Below are 25,316 nucleotides of genomic sequence, written 5' to 3'. Positions count from 1 at the left end.
GCAGCGCGTGGCTCGGGATGGCCGGGAATGCCAAGAGGCTTCTCCTGGGGGATCGTTTTTATTTACCGATCTTTTAAATTCACTACAAAACCTCGTGGCCCTCCTCGTTAGCCCTTAATGAGTTATAATTATCTCTCTGGGAGATGCCTTCACCTGGAAGGCAACTGATGTAGCCACCGGTACGTTTTGCTGCTGCCATTAAAAAAGGTCCGACGCTTCTCCCGGCCCCGGTGGGTGTCGGGGGTCCCGCGGCGCTTTTCGGGTGACGAGAACCGGGGTGTTGGGGGCTGGGCCGGGGGGTCCCAGGTTCCCCCTCCCGGAGCCGCTGGAAGCCGGAGCCGGCCGGGGCGCGCTCAGCCGCGGCTCCGCCAAGGGGTTTGACGCACCAAACTGAGTTTGTGGATCAGGGTGGGATGGCCGGGAGATTCCCAGTGGATTCCAGACTGAGCCCGGCTGGTTCATGCCCGCAGCGGGGGCTCAGCACCGGCTGTGCCGGCGCCGGATCGGGCTCCGCTCCCGTTGGCGCATCGCAGTCCCCCTCCGGCGCAGCGCCCGGGCCGGGGGTTGGGGTGGGAGAGCCGGGGGTCCTTAGTGGGCTCCAGTCTCATCGTTCACGAGGTTTTCCCGGGAAATCCATCGCCGTCCTGCGCGGTGGGGCCGCGCCGGGCAGCGAGTCGCTCTCCCTGCGGCATTGGGAGCCCGGGAGAGGGACGATCCGCAGGCTCCGGGCTTCGCTCGGGGGGGCGGGGGGATTTCTTGGGAATTCCCTCGTGCCCAGCCAGGTGCAGGTGACAAAACTCAGAAAGTTCGGCAGAAAAATTCCGGTTTAATGCCAGGCAGGATCCGTGGGGCGATTCCCGCCCTTCCCAAGCAGCTGAGCTCGGCTCGCCCACCCCCCGCGGGCTGCAGCGCCCACCCCCAGCAGCCCTGGGCTCCAAACGATCAAACGCAACAATTCCAGCGGGGCGGAGCCGCCTGCGCGACGCTCCCAGGTTTTACACCTGTTCCCGTGTGGAAAAAGCCGGCGCGTGTGCGGCCGGTGGGAAATGCTGGGGGATCCCGCTGGACCGATCCCACCGATCTTCCCGGTGCTGAGATTTGGGATTGGAGGTGCCGGAGGGGATCCCGGCTGCTCGGCCGTGGTGACACCTCTGGGGGGGCAGCGCCTCCGGATCCAGTTCTCCTGCCCCTGGGATCCAGTTCTCCTTCCTCTGCCCCTGGGATCCAGTTCTCATCCCTCTGCCTCTGGGATCCAGTTCTCATCCCTCTGCCCCTGGGATCCAGTTCTCCTGCCCCTGGGATCCAGTTCTCATCCCTCTGCCCCTGGGATCCATTCTCATCCCTCTGCTCCTGGGATCCATTCTCATCCCTCTGCCCCTGGGATCCAGTTCTCATCCCTCTGCCCCTGGGATCCAGTTCTCATCCCTCTGCCCCTGGGATCCATTCTCATCCCTCTGCCCTTTGGATCCAGTTCTCATCCCTCTGCCTCTGGGATCCAGTTCTCCTTCCTCTGCCCCTGGGATCCAGTTCTCCTTCCTCTGCCCCTGGGATCCAGTTCTCCTTCCTCTGCCCCTGGGATCCAGTTCTCCTTCCTCTGCCCCTGGGATCCAGTTCTCCTTCCTCTGCCCCTGGGATCCAGTTCTCCTTCCTCTGCCCCTGGGATCCAGTTCTCATCCCTCTGCCCCTGGGATCCAGTTCTCATCCCTCTGCCCCTGGGATCCAGTTCTCATCCCTCTGCCCCGGGATCCAGTTCTCATCCCTCTGCCCCTGGGATCCATTCTCATCCCTCTGCCCTTTGGATCCAGTTCTCATCCCTCTGCCTCTGGGATCCAGTTCTCCTTCCTCTGCCCCTGGGATCCAGTTCTCCTTCCTCTGCCCCTGGGATCCAGTTCTCCTTCCTCTGCCCCTGGGATCCAGTTCTCCTTCCTCTGCCCCTGGGATCCAGTTCTCATCCCTCTGCTCCTGGGATCCATTCTCATCCCTCTGCCCCTGGGATCCATTCTCATCCCTCTGCCCCTGGGATCCAGTTCTCATCCCTCTGCCCCTGGGATCCAGTTCTCATCCCTCTGCCCCTGGGATCCATTCTCATCCCTCTGCCCTTTGGATCCAGTTCTCATCCCTCTGCCTCTGGGATCCAGTTCTCCTTCCTCTGCCCCTGGGATCCAGTTCTCCTTCCTCTGCCCCTGGGATCCAGTTCTCCTTCCTCTGCCCCTGGGATCCAGTTCTCCTTCCTCTGCCCCTGGGATCCAGTTCTCCTTCCTCTGCCCCTGGGATCCAGTTCTCATCCCTCTGCCCCTGGGATCCAGTTCTCCTTCCTCTGCCCCTGGGATCCAGTTCTCCTTCCTCTGCCCCTGGGATCCAGTTCTCATCCCTCTGCCCCTGGGATCCAGTTCTCATCCCTCTGCCTCTGGGATCCAGTTCTCATCCCTCTGCCCCTGGGATCCAGTTCTCATCCCTCTGCCCCTGGGATCCAGTTCTCATCCCTCTGCCCCTGGGATCCATTCTCATCCCTCTGCCCTTTGGATCCAGTTCTCATCCCTCTGCCTCTGGGATCCAGTGCTCCTTCATCTGCCCTTGGGATCCAGTTCTCCTTCCTCTGCCCCTGGGATCCAGTTCTCATCCCTCTGCCCCTGGGATCCAGTTCTCATCCCTCTGCCCCTGGGATCCAGTTCTCCTTCATCTGCCCCTGGGATCCAGTTCTCATCCCTCTGCCCCTGGGATCCAGTTCTCCTTCCTCGGCCCCTGGGATCCAGTTCTCCTTCCTCTGCCCCTGGGATCCAGTTCTCATCCCTCTGCCCCTGGGATCCAGTTCTCCTGCCCCTGGGATCCAGTTCTCATCCCTCTGCCCCTGGGATCCATTCTCATCCCTCTGCTCCTGGGATCCATTCTCATCCCTCTGCCCCTGGGATCCAGTTCTCATCCCTCTGCCCCTGGGATCCAGTTCTCATCCCTCTGCCCCTGGGATCCAGTTCTCCTTCCTCTGCCCCTGGGATCCAGTTCTCCTTCCTCTGCCCCTGGGATCCAGTTCTCATCCCTCTGCCCCTGGGATCCAGTTCTCCTTCCTCTGCCCCTGGGATCCAGTTCTCCTTCCTCTGCCCCTGGGATCCAGTTCTCCTTCCTCTGCCTCTGGGATCCAGTTCTCCTTCCTCTGCCCCTGGGATCCAGTTCTCATCCCTCTGCCCCTGGGATCCAGTTCTCATCCCTCTGCCCCTGGGATCCAGTTCTCATCCCTCTGCCCCTGGGATCCAGTTCTCCTTCCTCTGCCCCTGGGATCCAGTTCTCCTTCCTCTGCCCCTGGGATCCAGTTCTCATCCCTCTGCCCCTGGGATCCAGTTCTCATCCCTCTGCCCCTGGGATCCAGTTCTCATCCCTCTGCCCCGGGATCCAGTTCTCATCCCTCTGCCCCTGGGATCCATTCTCATCCCTCTGCCCCTGGGATCCATTCTCATCCCTCTGCCCTTTGGATCCAGTTCTCATCCCTCTGCCTCTGGGATCCAGTTCTCCTTCCTCTGCCCCTGGGATCCAGTTCTCCTTCCTCTGCCCCTGGGATCCAGTTCTCCTTCCTCTGCCCCTGGGATCCAGTTCTCCTTCCTCTGCCCCTGGGATCCAGTTCTCATCCCTCTGCTCCTGGGATCCATTCTCATCCCTCTGCCCCTGGGATCCATTCTCATCCCTCTGCCCCTGGGATCCAGTTCTCATCCCTCTGCCCCTGGGATCCATTCTCATCCCTCTGCCCCTGGGATCCAGTTCTCCTTCCTCTGCCCCTGGGATCCAGTTCTCCTTCCTCTGCCCCTGGGATCCAGTTCTCCTTCCTCTGCCCCTGGGATCCAGTTCTCATCCCTCTGCCCCTGGGATCCAGTTCTCCTTCCTCTGCCCCTGGGATCCAGTTCTCCTTCCTCTGCCCCTGGGATCCAGTTCTCATCCCTCTGCCCCTGGGATCCAGTTCTCATCCCTCTGCCCCTGGGATCCAGTTCTCATCCCTCTGCCCCTGGGATCCAGTTCTCATCCCTCTGCCCCTGGGATCCATTCTCATCCCTCTGCCCTTTGGATCCAGTTCTCATCCCTCTGCCTCTGGGATCCAGTTCTCCTTCCTCTGCCCCTGGGATCCAGTTCTCCTTCCTCTGCCCCTGGGATCCAGTTCTCCTTCCTCTGCCCCTGGGATCCAGTTCTCCTTCCTCTGCCCCTGGGATCCAGTTCTCATCCCTCTGCCCCTGGGATCCAGTTCTCCTTCCTCTGCCCCTGGGATCCAGTTCTCCTTCCTCTGCCCCTGGGATCCAGTTCTCATCCCTCTGCCCCTGGGATCCAGTTCTCATCCCTCTGCCTCTGGGATCCAGTTCTCATCCCTCTGCCCCTGGGATCCAGTTCTCATCCCTCTGCCCCTGGGATCCAGTTCTCATCCCTCTGCCCCTGGGATCCATTCTCATCCCTCTGCCCTTTGGATCCAGTTCTCATCCCTCTGCCTCTGGGATCCAGTGCTCCTTCATCTGCCCTTGGGATCCAGTTCTCCTTCCTCTGCCCCTGGGATCCAGTTCTCATCCCTCTGCCCCTGGGATCCAGTTCTCCTTCCTCTGCCCTTCGGATCCAGTTCTCATCCCTCTGCCCCTGGGATCCAGTTCTCCTTCATCTGCCCCTGGGATCCAGTTCTCATCCCTCTGCCCCTGGGATCCAGTTCTCCTTCCTCGGCCCCTGGGATCCAGTTCTCCTTCCTCTGCCCCTGGGATCCAGTTCTCATCCCTCTGCCCCTGGGATCCAGTTCTCCTGCCCCTGGGATCCAGTTCTCATCCCTCTGCCCCTGGGATCCATTCTCATCCCTCTGCTCCTGGGATCCATTCTCATCCCTCTGCCCCTGGGATCCAGTTCTCATCCCTCTGCCCCTGGGATCCAGTTCTCATCCCTCTGCCCCTGGGATCCAGTTCTCCTTCCTCTGCCCCTGGGATCCAGTTCTCCTTCCTCTGCCCCTGGGATCCAGTTCTCATCCCTCTGCCCCTGGGATCCAGTTCTCCTTCCTCTGCCCCTGGGATCCAGTTCTCCTTCCTCTGCCCCTGGGATCCAGTTCTCCTTCCTCTGCCTCTGGGATCCAGTTCTCCTCCCTCTGCCCCTGGGATCCAGTTCTCATCCCTCTGCCCCTGGGATCCAGTTCTCATCCCTCTGCCCCTGGGATCCAGTTCTCATCCCTCTGCCCCTGGGATCCAGTTCTCCTTCCTCTGCCCCTGGGATCCAGTTCTCCTTCCTCTGCCCCTGGGATCCAGTTCTCATCCCTCTGCCCCTGGGATCCAGTTCTCATCCCTCTGCCCCTGGGATCCAGTTCTCATCCCTCTGCCCCGGGATCCAGTTCTCATCCCTCTGCCCCTGGGATCCATTCTCATCCCTCTGCCCTTTGGATCCAGTTCTCATCCCTCTGCCTCTGGGATCCAGTTCTCCTTCCTCTGCCCCTGGGATCCAGTTCTCCTTCCTCTGCCCCTGGGATCCAGTTCTCCTTCCTCTGCCCCTGGGATCCAGTTCTCCTTCCTCTGCCCCTGGGATCCAGTTCTCATCCCTCTGCCTCTGGGATCCAGTTCTCATCCCTCTGCCCCTGGGATCCAGTTCTCATCCCTCTGCCCCTGGGATCCAGTTCTCATCCCTCTGCCCCTGGGATCCATTCTCATCCCTCTGCCCTTTGGATCCAGTTCTCATCCCTCTGCCTCTGGGATCCAGTGCTCCTTCATCTGCCCTTGGGATCCAGTTCTCCTTCCTCTGCCCCTGGGATCCAGTTCTCATCCCTCTGCCCCTGGGATCCAGTTCTCCTTCCTCTGCCCTTCGGATCCAGTTCTCATCCCTCTGCCCCTGGGATCCAGTTCTCCTTCATCTGCCCCTGGGATCCAGTTCTCATCCCTCTGCCCCTGGGATCCAGTTCTCATCCCTCTGCCCCTGGGATCCAGTTCTCCTTCCTCGGCCCCTGGGATCCAGTTCTCCTTCCTCTGCCCCTGGGATCCAGTTCTCCTTCCTCTGCCCCTGGGATCCAGTTCTCCTTCCTCTGCCCCTGGGATCCAGTTCTCCTTCCTCTGCCCCTGGGATCCAGTTCTCATCCCTCTGCCCCTGGGATCCAGTTCTCCTTCCTCTGCCCCTGGGATCCAGTTCTCCTTCCTCTGCCCCTGGGATCCAGTTCTCATCCCTCTGCCCCTGGGATCCAGTTCTCATCCCTCTGCCTCTGGGATCCAGTTCTCATCCCTCTGCCCCTGGGATCCAGTTCTCATCCCTCTGCCCCTGGGATCCAGTTCTCATCCCTCTGCCCCTGGGATCCATTCTCATCCCTCTGCCCTTTGGATCCAGTTCTCATCCCTCTGCCTCTGGGATCCAGTTCTCCTTCCTCTGCCCCTGGGATCCAGTTCTCCTTCCTCTGCCCCTGGGATCCAGTTCTCCTTCCTCTGCCCCTGGGATCCAGTTCTCCTTCCTCTGCCCCTGGGATCCAGTTCTCATCCCTCTGCCCCTGGGATCCAGTTCTCCTTCCTCTGCCCTTCGGATCCAGTTCTCATCCCTCTGCCCCTGGGATCCAGTTCTCCTTCATCTGCCCCTGGGATCCAGTTCTCCTTCCTCGGCCCCTGGGATCCAGTTCTCCTTCCTCTGCCCCTGGGATCCAGTTCTCATCCCTCTGCCCCTGGGATCCAGTTCTCCTGCCCCTGGGATCCAGTTCTCATCCCTCTGCCCCTGGGATCCATTCTCATCCCTCTGCTCCTGGGATCCATTCTCATCCCTCTGCCCCTGGGATCCAGTTCTCATCCCTCTGCCCCTGGGATCCAGTTCTCATCCCTCTGCCCCTGGGATCCATTCTCATCCCTCTGCCCTTTGGATCCAGTTCTCATCCCTCTGCCTCTGGGATCCAGTTCTCCTTCCTCTGCCCCTGGGATCCAGTTCTCCTTCCTCTGCCCCTGGGATCCAGTTCTCATCCCTCTGCCCCTGGGATCCAGTTCTCCTTCCTCTGCCCCTGGGATCCAGTTCTCCTTCCTCTGCCCCTGGGATCCAGTTCTCCTTCCTCTGCCCCTGGGATCCAGTTCTCCTTCCTCTGCCCCTGGGATCCAGTTCTCCTTCCTCTGCCCCTGGGATCCAGTTCTCATCCCTCTGCCCCTGGGATCCAGTTCTCCTTCCTCTGCCCCTGGGATCCAGTTCTCCTTCCTCTGCCCCTGGGATCCAGTTCTCCTTCCTCTGCCTCTGGGATCCAGTTCTCCTTCCTCTGCCCCTGGGATCCAGTTCTCATCCCTCTGCCCCTGGGATCCAGTTCTCATCCCTCTGCCCCTGGGATCCAGTTCTCATCCCTCTGCCCCTGGGATCCAGTTCTCCTTCCTCTGCCCCTGGGATCCAGTTCTCCTTCCTCTGCCCCTGGGATCCAGTTCTCATCCCTCTGCCCCTGGGATCCAGTTCTCATCCCTCTGCCCCTGGGATCCAGTTCTCATCCCTCTGCCCCGGGATCCAGTTCTCATCCCTCTGCCCCTGGGATCCATTCTCATCCCTCTGCCCTTTGGATCCAGTTCTCATCCCTCTGCCTCTGGGATCCAGTTCTCCTTCCTCTGCCCCTGGGATCCAGTTCTCCTTCCTCTGCCCCTGGGATCCAGTTCTCCTTCCTCTGCCCCTGGGATCCAGTTCTCCTTCCTCTGCCCCTGGGATCCAGTTCTCATCCCTCTGCCTCTGGGATCCAGTTCTCATCCCTCTGCCCCTGGGATCCAGTTCTCATCCCTCTGCCCCTGGGATCCAGTTCTCATCCCTCTGCCCCTGGGATCCATTCTCATCCCTCTGCCCTTTGGATCCAGTTCTCATCCCTCTGCCTCTGGGATCCAGTGCTCCTTCATCTGCCCTTGGGATCCAGTTCTCCTTCCTCTGCCCCTGGGATCCAGTTCTCATCCCTCTGCCCCTGGGATCCAGTTCTCCTTCCTCTGCCCTTCGGATCCAGTTCTCATCCCTCTGCCCCTGGGATCCAGTTCTCCTTCATCTGCCCCTGGGATCCAGTTCTCATCCCTCTGCCCCTGGGATCCAGTTCTCATCCCTCTGCCCCTGGGATCCAGTTCTCCTTCCTCGGCCCCTGGGATCCAGTTCTCCTTCCTCTGCCCCTGGGATCCAGTTCTCCTTCCTCTGCCCCTGGGATCCAGTTCTCCTTCCTCTGCCCCTGGGATCCAGTTCTCCTTCCTCTGCCCCTGGGATCCAGTTCTCATCCCTCTGCCCCTGGGATCCAGTTCTCCTTCCTCTGCCCCTGGGATCCAGTTCTCCTTCCTCTGCCCCTGGGATCCAGTTCTCATCCCTCTGCCCCTGGGATCCAGTTCTCATCCCTCTGCCTCTGGGATCCAGTTCTCATCCCTCTGCCCCTGGGATCCAGTTCTCATCCCTCTGCCCCTGGGATCCAGTTCTCATCCCTCTGCCCCTGGGATCCATTCTCATCCCTCTGCCCTTTGGATCCAGTTCTCATCCCTCTGCCTCTGGGATCCAGTTCTCCTTCCTCTGCCCCTGGGATCCAGTTCTCCTTCCTCTGCCCCTGGGATCCAGTTCTCCTTCCTCTGCCCCTGGGATCCAGTTCTCCTTCCTCTGCCCCTGGGATCCAGTTCTCCTTCCTCTGCCCCTGGGATCCAGTTCTCATCCCTCTGCCCCTGGGATCCAGTTCTCCTTCCTCTGCCCTTCGGATCCAGTTCTCATCCCTCTGCCCCTGGGATCCAGTTCTCCTTCATCTGCCCCTGGGATCCAGTTCTCCTTCCTCGGCCCCTGGGATCCAGTTCTCCTTCCTCTGCCCCTGGGATCCAGTTCTCATCCCTCTGCCCCTGGGATCCAGTTCTCCTGCCCCTGGGATCCAGTTCTCCTTCCTCTGCCCCTGGGATCCAGTTCTCCTTCCTCTGCCCCTGGGATCCAGTTCTCCTTCCTCTGCCCCTGGGATCCAGTTCTCCTTCCTCTGCCCCTGGGATCCAGTTCTCATCCCTCTGCCCCTGGGATCCAGTTCTCCTTCCTCTGCCCTTCGGATCCAGTTCTCATCCCTCTGCCCCTGGGATCCAGTTCTCCTTCATCTGCCCCTGGGATCCAGTTCTCCTTCCTCGGCCCCTGGGATCCAGTTCTCCTTCCTCTGCCCCTGGGATCCAGTTCTCATCCCTCTGCCCCTGGGATCCAGTTCTCCTGCCCCTGGGATCCAGTTCTCATCCCTCTGCCCCTGGGATCCATTCTCATCCCTCTGCTCCTGGGATCCATTCTCATCCCTCTGCCCCTGGGATCCAGTTCTCATCCCTCTGCCCCTGGGATCCAGTTCTCATCCCTCTGCCCCTGGGATCCATTCTCATCCCTCTGCCCTTTGGATCCAGTTCTCATCCCTCTGCCTCTGGGATCCAGTTCTCCTTCCTCTGCCCCTGGGATCCAGTTCTCCTTCCTCTGCCCCTGGGATCCAGTTCTCCTTCCTCTGCCCCTGGGATCCAGTTCTCATCCCTCTGCCCCTGGGATCCAGTTCTCCTTCCTCTGCCCCTGGGATCCAGTTCTCCTTCCTCTGCCCCTGGGATCCAGTTCTCCTTCCTCTGCCTCTGGGATCCAGTTCTCCTTCCTCTGCCCCTGGGATCCAGTTCTCATCCCTCTGCCCCTGGGATCCAGTTCTCATCCCTCTGCCCCTGGGATCCATTCTCATCCCTCTGCCCCTGGGATCCATTCTCATCCCTCTGCCCTTTGGATCCAGTTCTCCTTCCTCTGCCCCTGGGATCCAGTTCTCCTTCCTCTGCCCCTGGGATCCAGTTCTCCTTCCTCTGCCCCTGGGATCCAGTTCTCATCCCTCTGCCCCTGGGATCCAGTTCTCCTTCCTCTGCCCCTGGGATCCAGTTCTCATCCCTCTGCCCCTGGGATCCAGTTCTCATCCCTCTGCCTCTGGGATCCAGTTCTCATCCCTCTGCCCCTGGGATCCAGTTCTCATCCCTCTGCCCCTGGGATCCATTCTCATCCCTCTGCCCTTTGGATCCAGTTCTCATCCCTCTGCCTCTGGGATCCAGTGCTCCTTCATCTGCCCTTGGGATCCAGTTCTCCTTCCTCTGCCCCTGGGATCCAGTTCTCATCCCTCTGCCCCTGGGATCCAGTTCTCCTTCCTCTGCCCTTCGGATCCAGTTCTCATCCCTCTGCCCCTGGGATCCAGTTCTCATCCCTCTGCCCCTGGGATCCAGTTCTCATCCCTCTGCCCCTGGGATCCAGTTCTCATCCCTCTGCCCCTGGGATCCAGTTCTCCTTCCTCGGCCCCTGGGATCCAGTTCTCCTTCCTCTGCCCCTGGGATCCAGTTCTCATCCCTCTGCCCCTGGGATCCAGTTCTCATCCCTCTGCCCCTGGGATCCAGTTCTCATCCCTCTGCCCCTGGGATCCAGTTCTCATCCCTCTGCCCCTGGGATCCATTCTCATCCCTCTGCCCTTTGGATCCAGTTCTCATCCCTCTGCCTCTGGGATCCAGTTCTCCTTCCTCTGCCCCTGGGATCCAGTTCTCCTTCCTCTGCCCCTGGGATCCAGTTCTCCTTCCTCTGCCCCTGGGATCCAGTTCTCCTTCCTCTGGCCCTTGGATCCAGTTCTCATCCCTCTGCCCCTGGGATCCAGTTCTCATCCCTCTGCCCCTGGGATCCAGTTCTCCTTCATCTGCCCCTGGGATCCAGTTCTCATCCCTCTGCCCTTTGGATCCAGTTCTCCTTCCTCTGCCCCTGGGATCCAGTTCTCATCCGTCTGCCCTTCGGATCCAGTTCTCATCCCTCTGCCCCTGGGATCCAGTTCTCATCCCTCTGCCCCTGGGATCCAGTTCTCCTTCCTCTGCCCTTCGGATCCAGTTCTCCTTCCTCTGCCCCTGGGATCCAGTTCTCATCCCTCTGCCCTTCGGATCCAGTTCTCCTTCCTCTGCCCCTGGGATCCAGTCCTCATCCCTCTGCCCTTCGGATCCAGTTCTCCTTCCTCTGCCCCTGGGATCCAGTTCTCATCCCTCTGCCCCTGGGATCCAGTTCTCATCCCTCTGCCCCTCGGATCCAGTTCTCCTTCCTCTGCCCCTCGGATCCAGTTCTCATCCCTCTGCCCCTGGGATCCAGTTCTCATCCCTCTGCTCCTCGTGGCGCTGGATTTATTTTTCCCTCCCCGCCCCGGATCTGCCCTCGAACCCTCTGTACAAACGACCGTTGCAATTAAAAGCCGGACAATGAGACTTTTCCCACCTGGCTCCCGGGGTCTGTTTTTGGGGGGCACCGCTCGCGTCGCTGCCGGTACCCGCCGAGGAGATGCCCGACGGCTCCGACCCGGCGCACGCATCCTGCCCCGCTGGCTCGTCACCAGCTTTTCCACCCCGGCGCTGCGTGGCTGCTGTTTCCTCCTTGGCCAAACTATTCCCTATCCTGGAAATAAAAACATTTTTTTCCGGATTTCCCCAGAGCTTTTCCTTTAGCCGCAGCAGCGCCACGCGTCGGTGCGGAGCTTTTTATTTTAGAAAGCTGTGGGAGGTCGGAGGGATGAGCTCGATGTCCCTCGTGCTCCAAAAATATTCCGGGAAAGTGCCTCCTGCCTCCTTCCAGCTTCGGAAATTCAGGACCAGAAATCGCCGTTGGTTCCCGCTCCCGTGGGAAGGAGCTGGGCACTGCGGGTGCTCTGGGTCCTTCTCCTGGCGTGGCTGGTGGTGATGGCAGGAATTCGGAAGCCGCGATGCTCCGGGAGGCACGAGCCCGGCGGTGCCGGTGTCTCTCCGGTGAGGAACGCCGTAAGTCCCTGCTCCGCCACCTGGAATCGCAGCGGGATGTCCCCAGGAGACGGACGACCACCTCGTTCTCTTAATTAACCAACCCGTGTCATCAGGTCGGGCTCGTCTGCACCCGAAATCTAATTCGCATTAAGAAGGGAATTAATTGAAACGAACGGAGGGGAAGCTCCGCGGAACGCGCGGCTATTCTGGAGCGTCGCCCTGGGTGGAGCCCTTCCAGGGGGTTGATTCATTAATAAATAGAAATAATTGTGCTGCATCGAGCTCTGTCTGCTTAATAACCCCTAATTAACGAAGGCATGGCACAAGCTGGTGCTGTGGTGATGGGGATGCTCCCTGTGGATTAATTAAGCGCCGTTAACCCCTTCCCCCGCTTTCGGGTGAGCTGAAATACTGATTTATTTCACCATCGCGTGGAAAAGTTGCTTTAACGCTGCCGCGGTGCCACAGCCAAAGGATGGAAAACCGGGAAACGCCAAAGCTTCGGGTCCCGCAGGTGGAAAAGTGCCGGGGAGTGGGATGGGGCCGGGGAGCTCAGCTTGGGCTTCGTTAATCCTGCTCGGCTCGGGCTTCGTTAAACCTCAGCTCCTCGTTAAACCCGCCCGGCTCCGGCTTTTCCCAGCTCTAACTCGTGTCCTTCGCCTCTTCCAGCGCCACCTGGGATTTGCCGCCCATCCCGAACTTTTCCTCCTCAACAACGTGGACGCCGACGCGCCCGTCGCCCGATGATTCCGGCTGCTGCGGCCGCAGGGATGGAGCCGGCTCCGGTGGGATCCTCCCGGTGCCGCAGGGACCCCCCCTCCATTGCTCCAGCTGAGCGCGGGACCAGCCACGCGGTTCGGGAGCGTGAGCAGAGCCCGGGATTTCCTGGGATTTCCTGGGATTTCCCGGGATGGTGGGATCAGACCATCCCGCGCGTGGTGAGACCTGCGGAGCCGGCGCCTGGCATCGGCCGCAGGGGAAGATCCCGGCTCCAAACCACAACAACACCGATCCAGGGGGACCTTTGAGGGACCTCAAAAGTTTTCCCAATTTTTTTTTCCCCCACTTTTTTTTTTTCCCCCTCCCATATAGTTGATTGGATCTGGGAGGGGATTCGCTGATGTTTTTCCCAATTTCAATTCCGATTTCGCCTGCCTGGTGGGTAGATCTGCCGTGATGTTTGGGGTTTTGGGGTTTATTTCAGAATTTGGGGAAAATTCCAGGCTTGGAAAATGGAGCAGGGGCAGATTCATTCCTGGAAATTCTGTAGAGGGGAGTGGGGGGATCAAGAGGAGCGGTGATGGGAAGACAAGAGGAACACGGGATTATGTGTCCCCCCCAGTAATTACGGCCAGTTTTCCCATCAAACCTGCCCACATCCCACCCCCCCTCAGGATGGCCCCCTCCCCACGGGCATTTTTCCCAGCCCGGCACCAGTTGGGGGTCGGTATCCACCTCCACGGTGGAGCTGCTGTTGCAGAATTCCATGAAAATCCCACATTTGGCAGCCGGGCTCTGCCCTGCGCCGGCCTCTCCCGCGGCACCGAGCTCTTTTTCCGGCGTTCCCAGACATTCCAGGTGCTGCCGGGATCCTCCCGGAGCGGATCCTCAAGTCAACAGGCTCCGGCAGCAACGCACATTTTCTGGAACCATCAAATCCCGGATTTTGGTGTTGGAAAAGACCTTTAAGTCCATCGAATCCAACCGGTAACCGAAATCCACAGAGCCCACCGGGGAGCAGATCCCTCAGGATCACCGACACCTTCCGATACCCCCAGGAACGACGGCTTCGCCACCTCCCCCGGCGCTTCCTAACCCTGTCAGTGACGGAATAATTCCCAAAATCCGGTGTAAACCTCCCCCAGCACAACCTGGGGCCGGTTCTGCTCATCCTGTCGCTTGTTCCATGGGAAAAAGGTTTTTATCCCCCACCCCCTCCGCTCTTTCCTTGGATTTTGGTCGATTTTCCCGAGCCCCGGATGGGGAATGGTCTTAGATGCCAAATGTTGCCTTTCCTTTAATTAAATCTGCTGGGTTCATTAAATCTTTTCCCAATTAAGCCTTTTGGTTTCCATGTACGTGGCGCCAATCCTGATGGGAGCACCAGACTGTTCCCGGTGCCTTTTCCCAGAGGAATTCAGGATATTCCCAATTTTTCCACCCTCCAACAGCGCTGCCAGCGCGGCTGGGTCGAAGGTGAGTACACGGGAGATCCAGGATCCCGTGGATCCTCAGAGGTGCCAGGATCCCATCTGGGATTCGCAGGGAAGTTTGATCCACGGGATTTATTTTTGGTGGCTGCATTTGGGAAAATTCCTTTGGATCTTTGGACATAAATGAAGCTGAATTCAATTAACATCGCTTAATGAGGGGGCCCCCGCCGGGGGGTTATTTGCGTCTTGGTGAAGCAACGGCCCCAGGATTGGGGGGTGGGGGGGGGGTGCACGACACGACCTGGAGCTGCCCCGGTTCCAGGGTGTCAGGGGGCTGGGGGGGATCCTTGGAGCATCCCGGTCCCCAGAGCATCCTGATTCCTGGAGCATCCCCGGAGCATCCTGGTCCCCAGAGTATCCCTGGAGCATCCCCAGGAGCATCCTGGGAGCATCCCAGTTCCCAGAGCATCCCCGGAGCATCCCCAGAGCATCCCAGTGCCTGGAGTATCCCTGGAACATCTCCAGAGCATCCCAGGAGCATCCTGGGAGCATCCCAGTTCCTGGAGCATCCCTGGAGCATCCCGGTCCCTGGAGTATCCCTGGAACCTCCCTGGTACATCCCAGGAGCATCCCGGTCCCCAGAGCATCCCCGGAGCATCCTGGTCCCTGGAGTATTCCTGGAACGTCCCTGGAGCATCCCGGGAGCATCCCGGTTCCCGGAGCATCCCTGGAGTGTCCCCGGAGCATCCCGATCCCTGGAACGTCCCCGGAGCATCTCGGTCCCAGGAGCATCCCTGGAGCATCCCCATGGATCCGCCCACCCGGAGCGCCCTTCCCCCCCCCCCCCCCCCCGCCCGCCAGCAGCGCCCCCTCATCCCACCGCTCCCGGGGACCTGGGGGGCGATCGCGATTGCCGTGGCACTTGCCCCCTCCCCCCCCTCAAACTGGATCCCAGCGACTCCGCCCCCTCTCCCCTCCCGGATCCCCCGCGCCGTTACGGCCCCCCCGCCGCGTTTTTTCCTCTTTTATTTCAAAACCAGCTTCAAAACCCCAAATCCGCCTTTTTTGTCCCAGATTTTCCCAGGCAGGAGCAGATCCACGATCCCCGACCCCCGGGATCCCGATCCCCGACTCTGGGGTCGCGGAGGGGTGGGGGAGGGTCTAGGCCGCGGGCCGAAGTGGAGCAGAGGGAGGGAGGAAGCGCTGGGGGCACTGGGAGGAACTGGAAGGCATGGGGGGAGCACTCGGGGCGTAGTGGGAGGCACTGGGGGGGCACTGGGAGGAACTGGAAGGCATGGGGGGAGCACTGGGGGGCTACTGGGAGGCACTGGGAGGAACTGGAAGGCATGGGGAGAGCACTAGGGGGGACAGTGGGAGGCACGGGGGCACTGGGAACGGGACGGGGCACAGGGAGGAACTGGGCAGCACTGGGGGAGCACTGGGAGCGTGGGGGGTGTCTCACCCCAGCCGTGGATTGCAGTGGGAAGGGTATCACACCCCGCGAGCCCAAGCCCCGCCCCCAGGGGCGTGTCCCGCGGAGACCCCACCCCCGCGCTCCCCGCGGCCCGTCCGAGGTAAACACGGTCCCTGCCCCGCCCCCCGCCCGCCCGGCCAATCCCCAACCGCGGCCCCGCCCCCTCGCGCCGCCCGGCCAATCCACGCCCGCCGGCCGTTTCAAGGCCCCCCCCCGCCCCCCCTCCCGCCAGCGTCGATAACAAAATAACAAAGCGCCGGACGCGGCCGCCCCTCCCCCACGCCGCCCCTCCCCCACACCGCCCCCCGCCCCGCCCCCCCCCCCCCCCCCCAGCCCGGCCGGGGGGGCCTCGAAACCGCCGCGGCCCCGTTTCCTCCGGCGGGCGCGTGCGGGGCGGCGCGGACCCCCCCCCTCCCCTCCCCCCACCCCCCCGATGTGGGGTGTCCCCCCTCCCCTCCCGGTGTGGGGTCTTCCCCTCCTCGGGCTCGGCGGCAGCGCGAGGCGGCAGGTACCGGAGGGGGGCGGGGAAATGGGGGGGTGGGGGGCGAGTCCCTGGCGGCGGCGCGGGGGGAGGGGGCGGGTGGGGGAGGGGCTGAGCACACCCCCACCCCCCCCAGGCGGCGCGTGTGGCCCCTCGCTGTCGTGTCACCCCCCACATCCCCCCCCACCCCGGTGAAGCCCCCTCACCCCGTCACTCGCAGGGGGAGGGGCAAACCGAGGCCGCCATGAGGGGGGGGAGGGGCACAGAGACACCCCCGGTGCGGGGTTATGGAATGGGGGAGGGGTGTCCCCCTACACGACCCCATCCCCCCTCCCCGAGCTCCGTGTCACCCCCCCAGGGACACTGTGACCATGCTGAGGGGGAGGGGGCCGGCCCGGTGCTGCGGTGGGGGAGGGGCAGGGGGACCTGGGGGGGGGGGGGGGGGCGGCCCGGGGGGGGACCGGGGGGGGAGGGGCAGCGGGACCGCGGCCGCGGCCCGGTTCAAGTAATCCAGGATAGGCTGTTCCAGCCCGGCCTGTTCCCGGTTACTTGTCCCGGGAGGCGGCCGGTGACGACGGGGGGGGGGGGCGGGGGCCGGGGGGGCGCAGAGCCAGGGGACAGCGGCCATGCCGGCGGGGGGAGGGGCACATCCTGCTTACCCCCCCCCCCAGCGCCCCCACCACGGAGGAGTGCAGGGGAATGCCCCCCAAAGCAGCCCCAGCGTGGGGGTTTTTTTTTGGGGGGGGGGGTGGGGGGGTGTCCTGGGCACGACACCCCCCCCCATCATTGCCCCTCCCCCTTTAATATTTGCAGCCCCTTTTATACCGATTTATCATTAAAAAATAGTAGAAAAGCGGTGGTTTGTGTTGGGGGGCGGGGGTAAATGTGAGGGGCAGCTGGGGGGGTCCCCATCACACCGCCCCCCCCAAAAAAAAACCACCCAGGGGTTGCTTCCTCCACAGCTTTGTTCTGCCTCATCCCCCCCCCAAAACACCGGGAGGGGGGCGGGGGGAAGGTATTGGGAAGGGGGATTCCAGCGAGGGCCCGATCCTGCCCCCCCCCACATCATACACCCCCCCCAATAGCCCCTCCCCCTTAATATTTTCAGCCCTTTTATACTGATTATTATTTTTAAAATAGCAGAAAAGTGGTCGTTTGTGTTGGGGGGGGGGGACATGGGGATGCAAGGGGCAGCTGCGGCGGGGGGGGGGTCCCCATCACCCCCCTCCCCCCAAAAAAAACCAGGGGCTGCTTCCTCCACAGCTTTATTTTGCCTCATCCCCCCCAAAGCACCGGGGGGGGGGGGGGGGGTGCGCTTCCAGCCGAGGGCCCGATCCTGGGGCCCCCCCCATCAGGCGGGGGGGGCCGGGGTCTCCTCCTCGCCACAGTGGAAGCGGAGGAAGTCTGTGACCACCAGCCCCCCCCCCTCCCCCAGGAACTGCCCCACGGTGACCCCGGGCTCCAACAAGAAGCTCTGGGCCAGTAGCCGCGTCTCCCCCTCCCCCTGCGGCTCATCCTGGGGGGTCCCCAGGGTGCTGGGTGCCATCCCCACCACGTGCTGGGCCACCTTGCGCCCCACTTCCTCTACCGTCCCCACCCCCACCCAGGGCTCCGGCACCTGGCAGGCCACCAGCGCCCCGTAGGTGCCCATGGCTAGTGGCCCGCTGGCCGGTAGCCACCCGTGGGCGTAGGCGGCGATGTGGCCCCCCGGCTCGGGCACCCGCAGCCACGCCGCCCGCCGCAGCGCCACCTTCTCCCCCAGCTTCCCTACAAATTAATTAGCGCAATTAGCGGCTGCAGGGGTCTGGACCCCCAAGTAGCCGCAGGGGGGCTACCATTTCCCCCAGCCCCCCCCCCCCTTGGTGGGTTTTGGGGTCCCTCGCGCTCACCCGTGGCCACGGCGATGCGGTCGCTCAGCAGAGCCCCCCCGGGTTCAATCCGGAGCTGGGCCAGCTCCTCCACGGCCAGGAGGTGCTGGGAGACAAGGGGGGGGGTGGGGGGGTTAGGGGGTGCTGTCACACCCTTGGGTGCTGCCCCCATTTGGGGGGGGGGGCAGTGGTGGCCCCTGTGTGGGGGCTGGGGGGGGTCCTGCGGCCCCAGGTCCTTTGTGAGCTGGCCGAGGACCCCACGTCCCAAGGGGGGGGGGGGCGGGGGCAGGGGCTGGGGGTCCCCCCCATCCCACCCCTGTCCCCCTTGGCTGGGAGGGGTCGTGCTGAGGACCCCACATCCCAAGTTGGGGCTGGCAGTGGTTGGCCCCCCACCCCCCCCATCCCTCCCCTGTCCCCCTTGGTGGTGGTGGGGGTCTTCTTGAGGACCCCACACCCCAAGGCGGGGGGACACACAGCGGCTGGGGCCCCCCCCATCCCACCCTGCCCCCCTTGGCTTGTGGGGGGGGCACACGGGGGGATGTGGGTGGCTAAGGGATGGGGGTCTGCGCCCCTCCCCCTGCCAGCATGGCCGCTGTCCCCTGCCTCTTCCCCCCCTCCCCGGGACACCCCTGAGAGACCCTCCCCCGAGCCCCCACACCTTGTTGCCGGCGCCCGGCGGCGCGGTGCGGCACAGAGCCACGGTGCTCAGCACCGCCTGCTCCACCACCTGCTGGAACTCGCCGTTCCGTGCCACAAAATCCGTCTCGCAGTTGACCTACGGGAGAGAGACGGTGTCACCGGGAGGGGGGGGGGGGTGGCATCCCTGGTGTGTGTGTGTCGTCGTCCCCCCCCCCCAGGTGTGTCACCCACCTCCACCATGGCCGCCAGCGCCCCCCGGCGCACGAGCCCCACCAGCCCCTGGGGCGCCCCGGCGGCTCTGCAGCTCCGTGGCCCTGATCCAGCCGCGGCGCTGAGCTTCCTCCTGCAGCCAGGCCTCGGCCTGGGGGGTACAGGGGCGGGGGGGGAGGGGGGGGGGGTATGGGGGGGTCATGGCATGGGAAGTGAGTCCCCCGCGCAGGGGGTGCAGACCCCAAGTGCGGGGGGTGGGGTGTGCTGCGGGGTGAGGCTGCTCTGGGGACCCTCCAAGTCGTGTGTGTGTCACCCCCAGGTGTGTCATGTTACCCGCCCCCAGGACCCTCTTATCCCCCCCCCAGAGCCCTGTGTCTCCCCCCAGGACCCTGTCGTCGTCCCCACACCCCCTCTGGTACGTGTCATCCCCCCCCCCCCGGGCCCCCCTCTGGTGTGTCGCACACACACACGCGCACACAGGACCCTCTTATCCCTCCTCCAGGGGCCCCCTCAGGTGCATCCCCTCCCCCTCACGACCCTCATATTCCCTGCCCCCTACCCCCACCGCCCAGATCCCCCATCCTACCTCCTGCCATGCCCCCCCCCCCGCCCCCTCCTGCCCTGACCCCCACCTCCCCCTCCCCCCCCCAGTCCCCCATCCTACCTCCTGCCATGCCCCCCCTCCCCCGACCCCCTCCTGCCCTGACCCCCACCTCCCCCCCCCCCAGTCCCCCATCCCACCTCCTGCTCATTCTCCCCCTGGATGCCCCGGGGTCCCCCCCTCACCCCCATCCCGCCCCACCCCCCCCCCCGGTCCCCCCAGCACCCCCACCTGGGGCAGGTCCCCCCCGCAGCGCTCCAGCGCCTCCCGGCACTGCAGGAAGGGCAGCCCCGTGCTCCGCCGCAGCGCCAGCAGCGCGGCCCGGTCCGCTGCCAGCACCTGGGGGGCGGCGTGGAGGAGCCGGGCCGGGGGGGCCTGCGGGGTAAGGGGGTACGGGGGGCGTCAGCCGGCACCGGGACGCCCCCCGGGAGAGCACCGAGGGGTCAAGGGGGAACCCCGGGACGATGGGGAGGGGGCCGGGGGCAGAGCGGTATGGGGGTCCCGGTGATTGGGGGGAGCGATGGGGGGGTCCCGGGGGCGAGGCAGGGAGCGATGGGGGGGGGGGGTCCCGGGGGTGGAGGGGAGGAGCGATGAGGGGTCACGAGGCGGGGGGGGGAAGCGACGGGGGGGCGATGGGGGTCCCGGGAGTGGGGGGGGCGGGGCGATGGAGGGGTCCCGTGCCCCGCCGCTCACCCACGCCGCCGCACGCAGCGCGCCCCCGCGCCGCCCGCTGCATCCCGGCCCTGCCCGCGGCGCGCAGTGGTGACGTCACGACGCTACGGGCACCGCCGGGGGTCAAACCGTGCCCGGGCGGGCTCGGGGCGCACGCGCACGGCAGGCTCCGGCCGCCCATTGGCCGCTGGGGTAGGCGGGGCGCTCGGGACGTCACTGCGGACGCGACCGAGCCGCGCCATTGGCTGACGTAGAGGGCGTGCCCCCTCCCCGGGTCCTAGAGCCCGCCCGCCTGCACGGCAGGAGCCCACCCGGCCCCTGCAGACCCCCCCCCCCCCGAACCTGCTCAAGCCCCCAGGGGGTCCTCGGAGGCGCCTACAGACACCCCCCCCCTCCCCCGTGTCCTCATAGAGCCCCCAGACCCTTACAGAGACCCCCCAGTCCCTTAGAGACCCCCCCAGGGCCCTTCTACAGCCCCCCCCGGTCTGCATAGAGCCCCCAGGTCCTTATAGACCCCCCCCAGTCCCCTAGAGACCCCCTCAGGGCCCTTAGAGCCCCTCCATGTCCTTATAGACACCCCCCCCGTACTTATAGAGCCCCCAGACCCTTACAGAGGCCTCCCCCCCCCCCCCAAATCAGACACAGTGGGTGAGCCAATGCCCCCAACGACGAGCCTTTAATCCCCCTCAGGGCCCCCCCAGCTGGAGGACACCAAGACCAGGGGTGCCCCCGCCCCCCGTCCGCAGGTCACCCCATAGATCTCTATCTCCTCCTCTGGCTCCCGCTGCAACAGCTGGATGTGGAAATGTGGCGGCAACATCTGGTGGAAGAAGCGCCGGGGGTCCCCGTCGCCCCCCCCCCGCATCTTGGCAGAGAGGAGGGCGATGGAGCGGGGGCCGCAGAGGTGGCGCAGGGTGCGCAGGAGGGGGGCGAAGGAGGGGGGGTGGTACACGATGTCGGAGCCCAGGATCACCTCGTACCCTGCCGGGAAGGCGCCCTCATCCCGGCCCCACACCAGCGCTCGCACCCGCGGAGCTGCCGCCGCCGCCGGGAAATTCAGCCGGACGTTTTCCTGGATTTGGTCCAACGCCGCCGGTTGGTCCGTGATGGTGACATCCCCTCCTAAAAACGGGGGGGGGGGGGGGAGGGGGGGGGAGTGTGTGTCACAGAGGCGGGTCACCCCTCTGTATATCCCCCCACCCCCCTAACCCCCCCTGCCCATCCCAATAAACAGTAGCCGCTCATGCCTGCCGTGTTCCCAGTTCCAAACTGGGAAGGGGAAGAGGAGTTTGGGGAGTGGTTGGTGCCGCCCCCCAGATACCCCCCCAGCCCAACGGGTGCTCCCCACGGGTCGCCCCCCAGCCCCACAGGTGCCCGCCCCCCCCCCCCCCCCCCCGCCCCCACAGGTGCCCCCCACAGGTGTGTCCCCCAGCCCCACAAGTGCCCCCCCCCGCCTCACAGATGTCCCCCACAGCCCCACAGGTGCATCCCCCAGCCCCACAGGTGCCCCCCCCCCATGTGTACCCAGCAAGGCAGCGAGGATGCCAACAATGCCGGTGCCGGCACCGAGCTCGATCACCGTCCGGCCCCGGAAATCGAAGCGCTGCTCCCCCAGGAACCGGCACAGGGACAGGGCCTGGCGGGCATGGGGGGTCTGGGGGAGGTGTGGGGACTGCCCCCCACCCCCGCACCACACTGCCTGGGGCACCCAGGGGGCTGCTGGGCGCAAAGAGCCCCCCTCCCTCTGCCAGGGGGATCCCCCCCATTGCCTGGGGGTCCTTAGGGATCACCCTGCCTCCCTAGTGCCCCCCCTCAGGGCCCCCATCTTCCCAGGGTCCCCCCGGCACTGCCCAGTGCTGCTGGTGCCCCCCCAGGATCCCCCCACCCGCTGCTGCCCCCCCCAGGATCCCCCCCACCTCCTGGGATCCCCCATTCCCTTGGGGTGCCCCCCACCCTCGGTGTGTCCCCCCCAGCCCCCCGGGCTGCCCCATTCCCTTGGGGTGCCCCCCACCCCCCGGTGGACCCCCCCGGCCCTCAGTGTCCCATGTTCCCTCGGGTTCCCCCCCCACCGCCGGTGCCCCCCAGGATCCTCCCAGCCCCTTGTGCCCCCCCACCCCCGGCGCCCCTCCCCCCCCGTACCGCCTCCCAGACGGCGCCGGCCGGGCCCAGCCGCGGCCCGTGATGCTGCGCGATGCGCAGGACGTGCCCGCAGAGCCGGTACCTGCCGCTGCACCGGGAATGCATCGCCGAAAAGCGCGGGGTCGCGGGGGAACACGGACCGCAACGCCCCGGGCTCTTTTTCTTCCGTTTCCTCTTCCGTTTCCTCTCCCACTTCCTCTTCCGTTTCCTCTTCCGCTTCCTCTTTCGCTTCCTGCTTCCCCCCGCCCGCCGCCGCCTCCCGCCGGGGCCCCGTACCCACGTGGCGGCCGGGCGCCGCCATCCTGGCCGGGGGGCGGGGCCGCGCCGCGCTCCCCGCCCGCGATTGGTCGGTTTTGGGACCGCCCCATTGGGGGCGTGATATGAGGCCCCGCCCACTGGGTGCCCGCCCCGTCCCCGTGTCGCCTTCCTCCTCCCCGGTGGCCCCAGGCTGGTCCCGGTGTCCCCGCCCCATCCCAGTGTCCCCCACCCCATCGCAGTGTCCCCGTCCCAGTGTCCCCCACTCCATTCCAGTGTCCCCATCCCAATGTTGCCGCCCCATCCCAGTGTCCCCACCCCAGTGTCCCCCACTCCACCCCAGTGTCCCCCTGCTCCATCCCAGTGTCCCTTGCCCCATTCCAGTGTCCCCTGCTCCGTCCCAGTGTCCTCAGGCTGGTCCAGAGTGTCTCCCACCCTGTCCCAGTGTCCTCCATGCAATCCCAGTGTCCCCAGGTCAGTCCTGGTCCCCCCCTACTGGTCCCAGTCCCCCCCCTGCCCTGTCCCTGGTGTCACCTGGTCCCAGCCAGCCCAGTCCCGGCCCAGCCCCAGCCCAGTCAGAGCCCATTGGTCCCAGTCTGGGGTTTCACCCTGTGCCACCCTCTGTCCCCATCCCATCAACACCAGTGCCACCACAGCCCCAGGCTGGGAAGGGCCTGGAGCCCAGCCCCAGTGTCCCCAGCCCCGGTGTCACCAACACTGGTGTCACCAGTCCTGATGGTCTCGGTCATGGTGGTCCTGACCCAATGTCACCAGCCCCAGTGTCCCCAGCACTGGTGTCCCCCAACCCGTGTCCCTGACCCTGGTGGCCTTGGTCCTGGTGTCCCCAGCCCTGGTGGCCTTTGTCCTGGTGTTCCCAGCCACAGTGTCCCCAGTCATGGTGTCCCTGACCCAGTGCCCCCAGCCCTGGTGGCCTTGGTCCTGGTGTCCCCCGCTGTCCCTGCTCACCCTGGTGTCCCCGGTCCCCCCTGGCCCCTTCCCTGCTGTCCCTGTCCCCAGTGTCCCCTGGTCTCGGTGTCGCTGCTCTCACCCCAGTGTCCCCATCCCGCTGTCCCAATCCCTGGTGTCCCCGCTCACCCTGGTGTCCTTGTCCCTGCTGACCCCACTGTCCCCACCCCGCTGTCCCTGGTCCCTGTGTCCCCATCCCGCAGTCCCCATCCCCGTATCCCCCTGTCCCCATCCCTGTGTCCCCATCCCAGTGTCCTCATGTCCCCATGTCCCCATCCTGCTATCCCATCCCCGTGTCCCCATCGCCGTGTCCCGTCCCTGTGTCCCCCTGTCCCCATCCCACTATCTCCATCCTGTGTCCCCATCCCTGTGTCCCCCTGTCCTCATGTCCCCCTGTCTCCATCCCCATGTCCCCACATCCTCCTGTCCCCATCCCTGTGTCCCCCTGTCCCTATGTCCCCCCTGTCCCTATCCCAGTGTCCCCCTGTCCCCATCCCAGTGTCCCCATGTCCCCCTGTCCCCCTATGCCCATCCTCATGTCCCCCGGTCCCCATCCCCGTCCTGTCCCCATCCCCGTGTCCCCCGGTCCCCATCCCCGTCCTGTCCCCATCCCAGTGTCCCCCTGTCCCCATCCCAGTGTCCCCCTGTCCCCATCCCCGTGTCCCTGGTCCCCATCCCTGTCCTGTCCCCATCCCAGTGTCCCCCGGTCCCCATCCCCCTGCCCCCTGCCCCCCCCTCCCCGTGTCACCGCAGCCCCCCCGGGGGGGACACGGGCCCGGTCCCGCGCTGGCCGAGCCGGGACACCCGGGATAAACAGTAACCGGGGGGGAGGGGAGGGGGGGGCGCCCCCGGGGGGTCCCGCGGGGTAATGAACAACCTGCCCCTCCCCCCCCCAGGACCCCCCTCCGCGACCCCCCCCCCCGGGCCTCCCCGGTCACCTGCGTCACCGCCGCGCGTCACCGGGTTAATGCTTGTGGGGGGGGGGTCGGGGGGGGTCAGGGCACCCTGCTGGGGGGGGAGGGGGGGTCGGTCCCTGTGCCCCCCCCCTCCCCCCGGCGCGGCCCGGTGATTTCCCGACCTGAGTCACCCGCGGGCGCCGTTCCTGGAAGGGCGGGGCCGCCCTGCCCCCCCCCCCCGCCCCCCCCGCCCCCCAGCCCCCCCCCGGCCCCGCCCTCCCCGCCCCCCCCTGCCCCTTCCAGCCCCCCCCGCCCTGCCCTCCCCAGCCCCCCCCGGCCCTGCCCCCCCCGCCCCTTCCAGCCCCCCCCGACCTGCCCCCCCGCCCCCCCCGACCTGCCCCCCCGGCCCTGCCCCCCCCGCCCCTTCCAGCCCCCCCCGCCCTGCCCCCCCCGGCCCCTGCCCCCCCGCCCCTTTCTCAGAAACCGCCCCCGGCTTCACCGCAGCCCGAATTCCCCCCCCACACCCCCACCCTGCCGGGAAGGGCCCAGTACTGGGGGGCTGGGGGACTGGGGGCACTGGGCAGCACTGGGTGGGGGGCGCTGGGGTGGGTACTGGGCAGACTGGGGGCACTGGGAGGAGCATTGGGCGGACTGGGGGGCACTGGGAGGGGCACTGGGCAGGGTGGGGGGCGCTGGGGTGGGTACTGGGGGCACTGGGAGGAGCATTGGGCAGACTGGGGGGCACAGGGAGGAGCACTGGGCAAACTGGACGGCACTGGGGGACACTGGAACAAGCACTGGGGGGCACTGGGAGGAGCATTGGGCAGACAGGGGAACACTGGGGGGCACTGGGCGGCACTGGGATGGCACTGGGATGGGCAGCGGGCAGACTGGGGGGCATTGAGAGTGCACTGGGGAGGGCAGTGGGCAGACTGGGATACACTGGGAGGGTCACTGGGAAGACTGGGGGACACTGGGAGGGGCAGTGGGCAGACTGGGGGGCACTGGAAGGGGCATTGGGCAGACTAGGGGGCACTGGGATGAGCACTGGGCAGACTGGGTGGCACTGGGGGACACTGGGACAGGCACTGGTAGACCAGGGGGCACTGGGCAGACTGGGGGGCACTGGGACAAGCATTGGGCAGACCGGGGGACACTGGGAAGGTCACCGGGAAGACTGGGGGGCACTGGGAGGGGCGCTGGGTAGACTTGGGGGCACTGGTGGGCAGACGCCCGGCGCTCGGGGAGGCGGGGCCATGACAAGTCCCGCCCCCGGAGACAGCT

At 65.1% G+C, this 25,316-nt stretch overlaps 3 protein-coding genes across 5 annotated transcripts in view; 1 reads left to right on the top strand and 2 right to left on the bottom strand.

The window, feature by feature from the left end:
• SLC11A2 (solute carrier family 11 member 2) overlaps positions 1-13,737 on the top strand; it is a 45,087-nt gene extending 31,350 nt beyond the window's left edge. For all 3 annotated transcript variants that reach the window (XM_080367945.1, XM_080367947.1, XM_080367946.1), the window contains exon 17: positions 12,348-13,737. In XM_080367945.1, coding sequence (XP_080224071.1) covers positions 12,348-12,425 — 78 coding nt within the window. In that variant the 3' untranslated portion in view covers positions 12,426-13,737. The remainder of the gene's footprint in view (positions 1-12,347) is intronic.
• Positions 13,738-17,035: 3,298 nt separating this feature from the next.
• Positions 17,036-20,018, bottom strand: TSFM (Ts translation elongation factor, mitochondrial; the record flags this gene model as incomplete). The annotated part of the gene is given in 7 exon segments (XM_080368225.1): positions 17,036-17,553; positions 17,676-17,760; positions 18,313-18,429; positions 18,525-18,581; positions 18,583-18,654; positions 19,336-19,479; positions 19,911-20,018. Coding segments are annotated over 7 exon segments (999 nt in total). The 3' UTR covers positions 17,036-17,137.
• A 434-nt stretch (positions 20,019-20,452) lies between these two features.
• Positions 20,453-22,367, bottom strand: EEF1AKMT3 (EEF1A lysine methyltransferase 3; the record flags this gene model as incomplete). The annotated part of the gene is given in 4 exon segments (XM_080368223.1): positions 20,453-20,898; positions 21,301-21,412; positions 21,916-21,999; positions 22,001-22,367. Coding segments are annotated over 4 exon segments (858 nt in total). The 5' UTR covers positions 22,217-22,367.
• Between the last annotated feature and the right edge of the window lie 2,949 nt (positions 22,368-25,316).

The sequence above is a fragment of the Falco punctatus genome (assembly GCF_963210335.1).
Source record: "Falco punctatus genome assembly, chromosome: 18".
Classification (NCBI taxonomy): Eukaryota; Metazoa; Chordata; class Aves; order Falconiformes; family Falconidae; genus Falco; species Falco punctatus.
The sequence above is the reverse complement of the archived record's forward strand: the minus strand, read 5'-3'. Positions and strand labels throughout refer to the sequence as shown.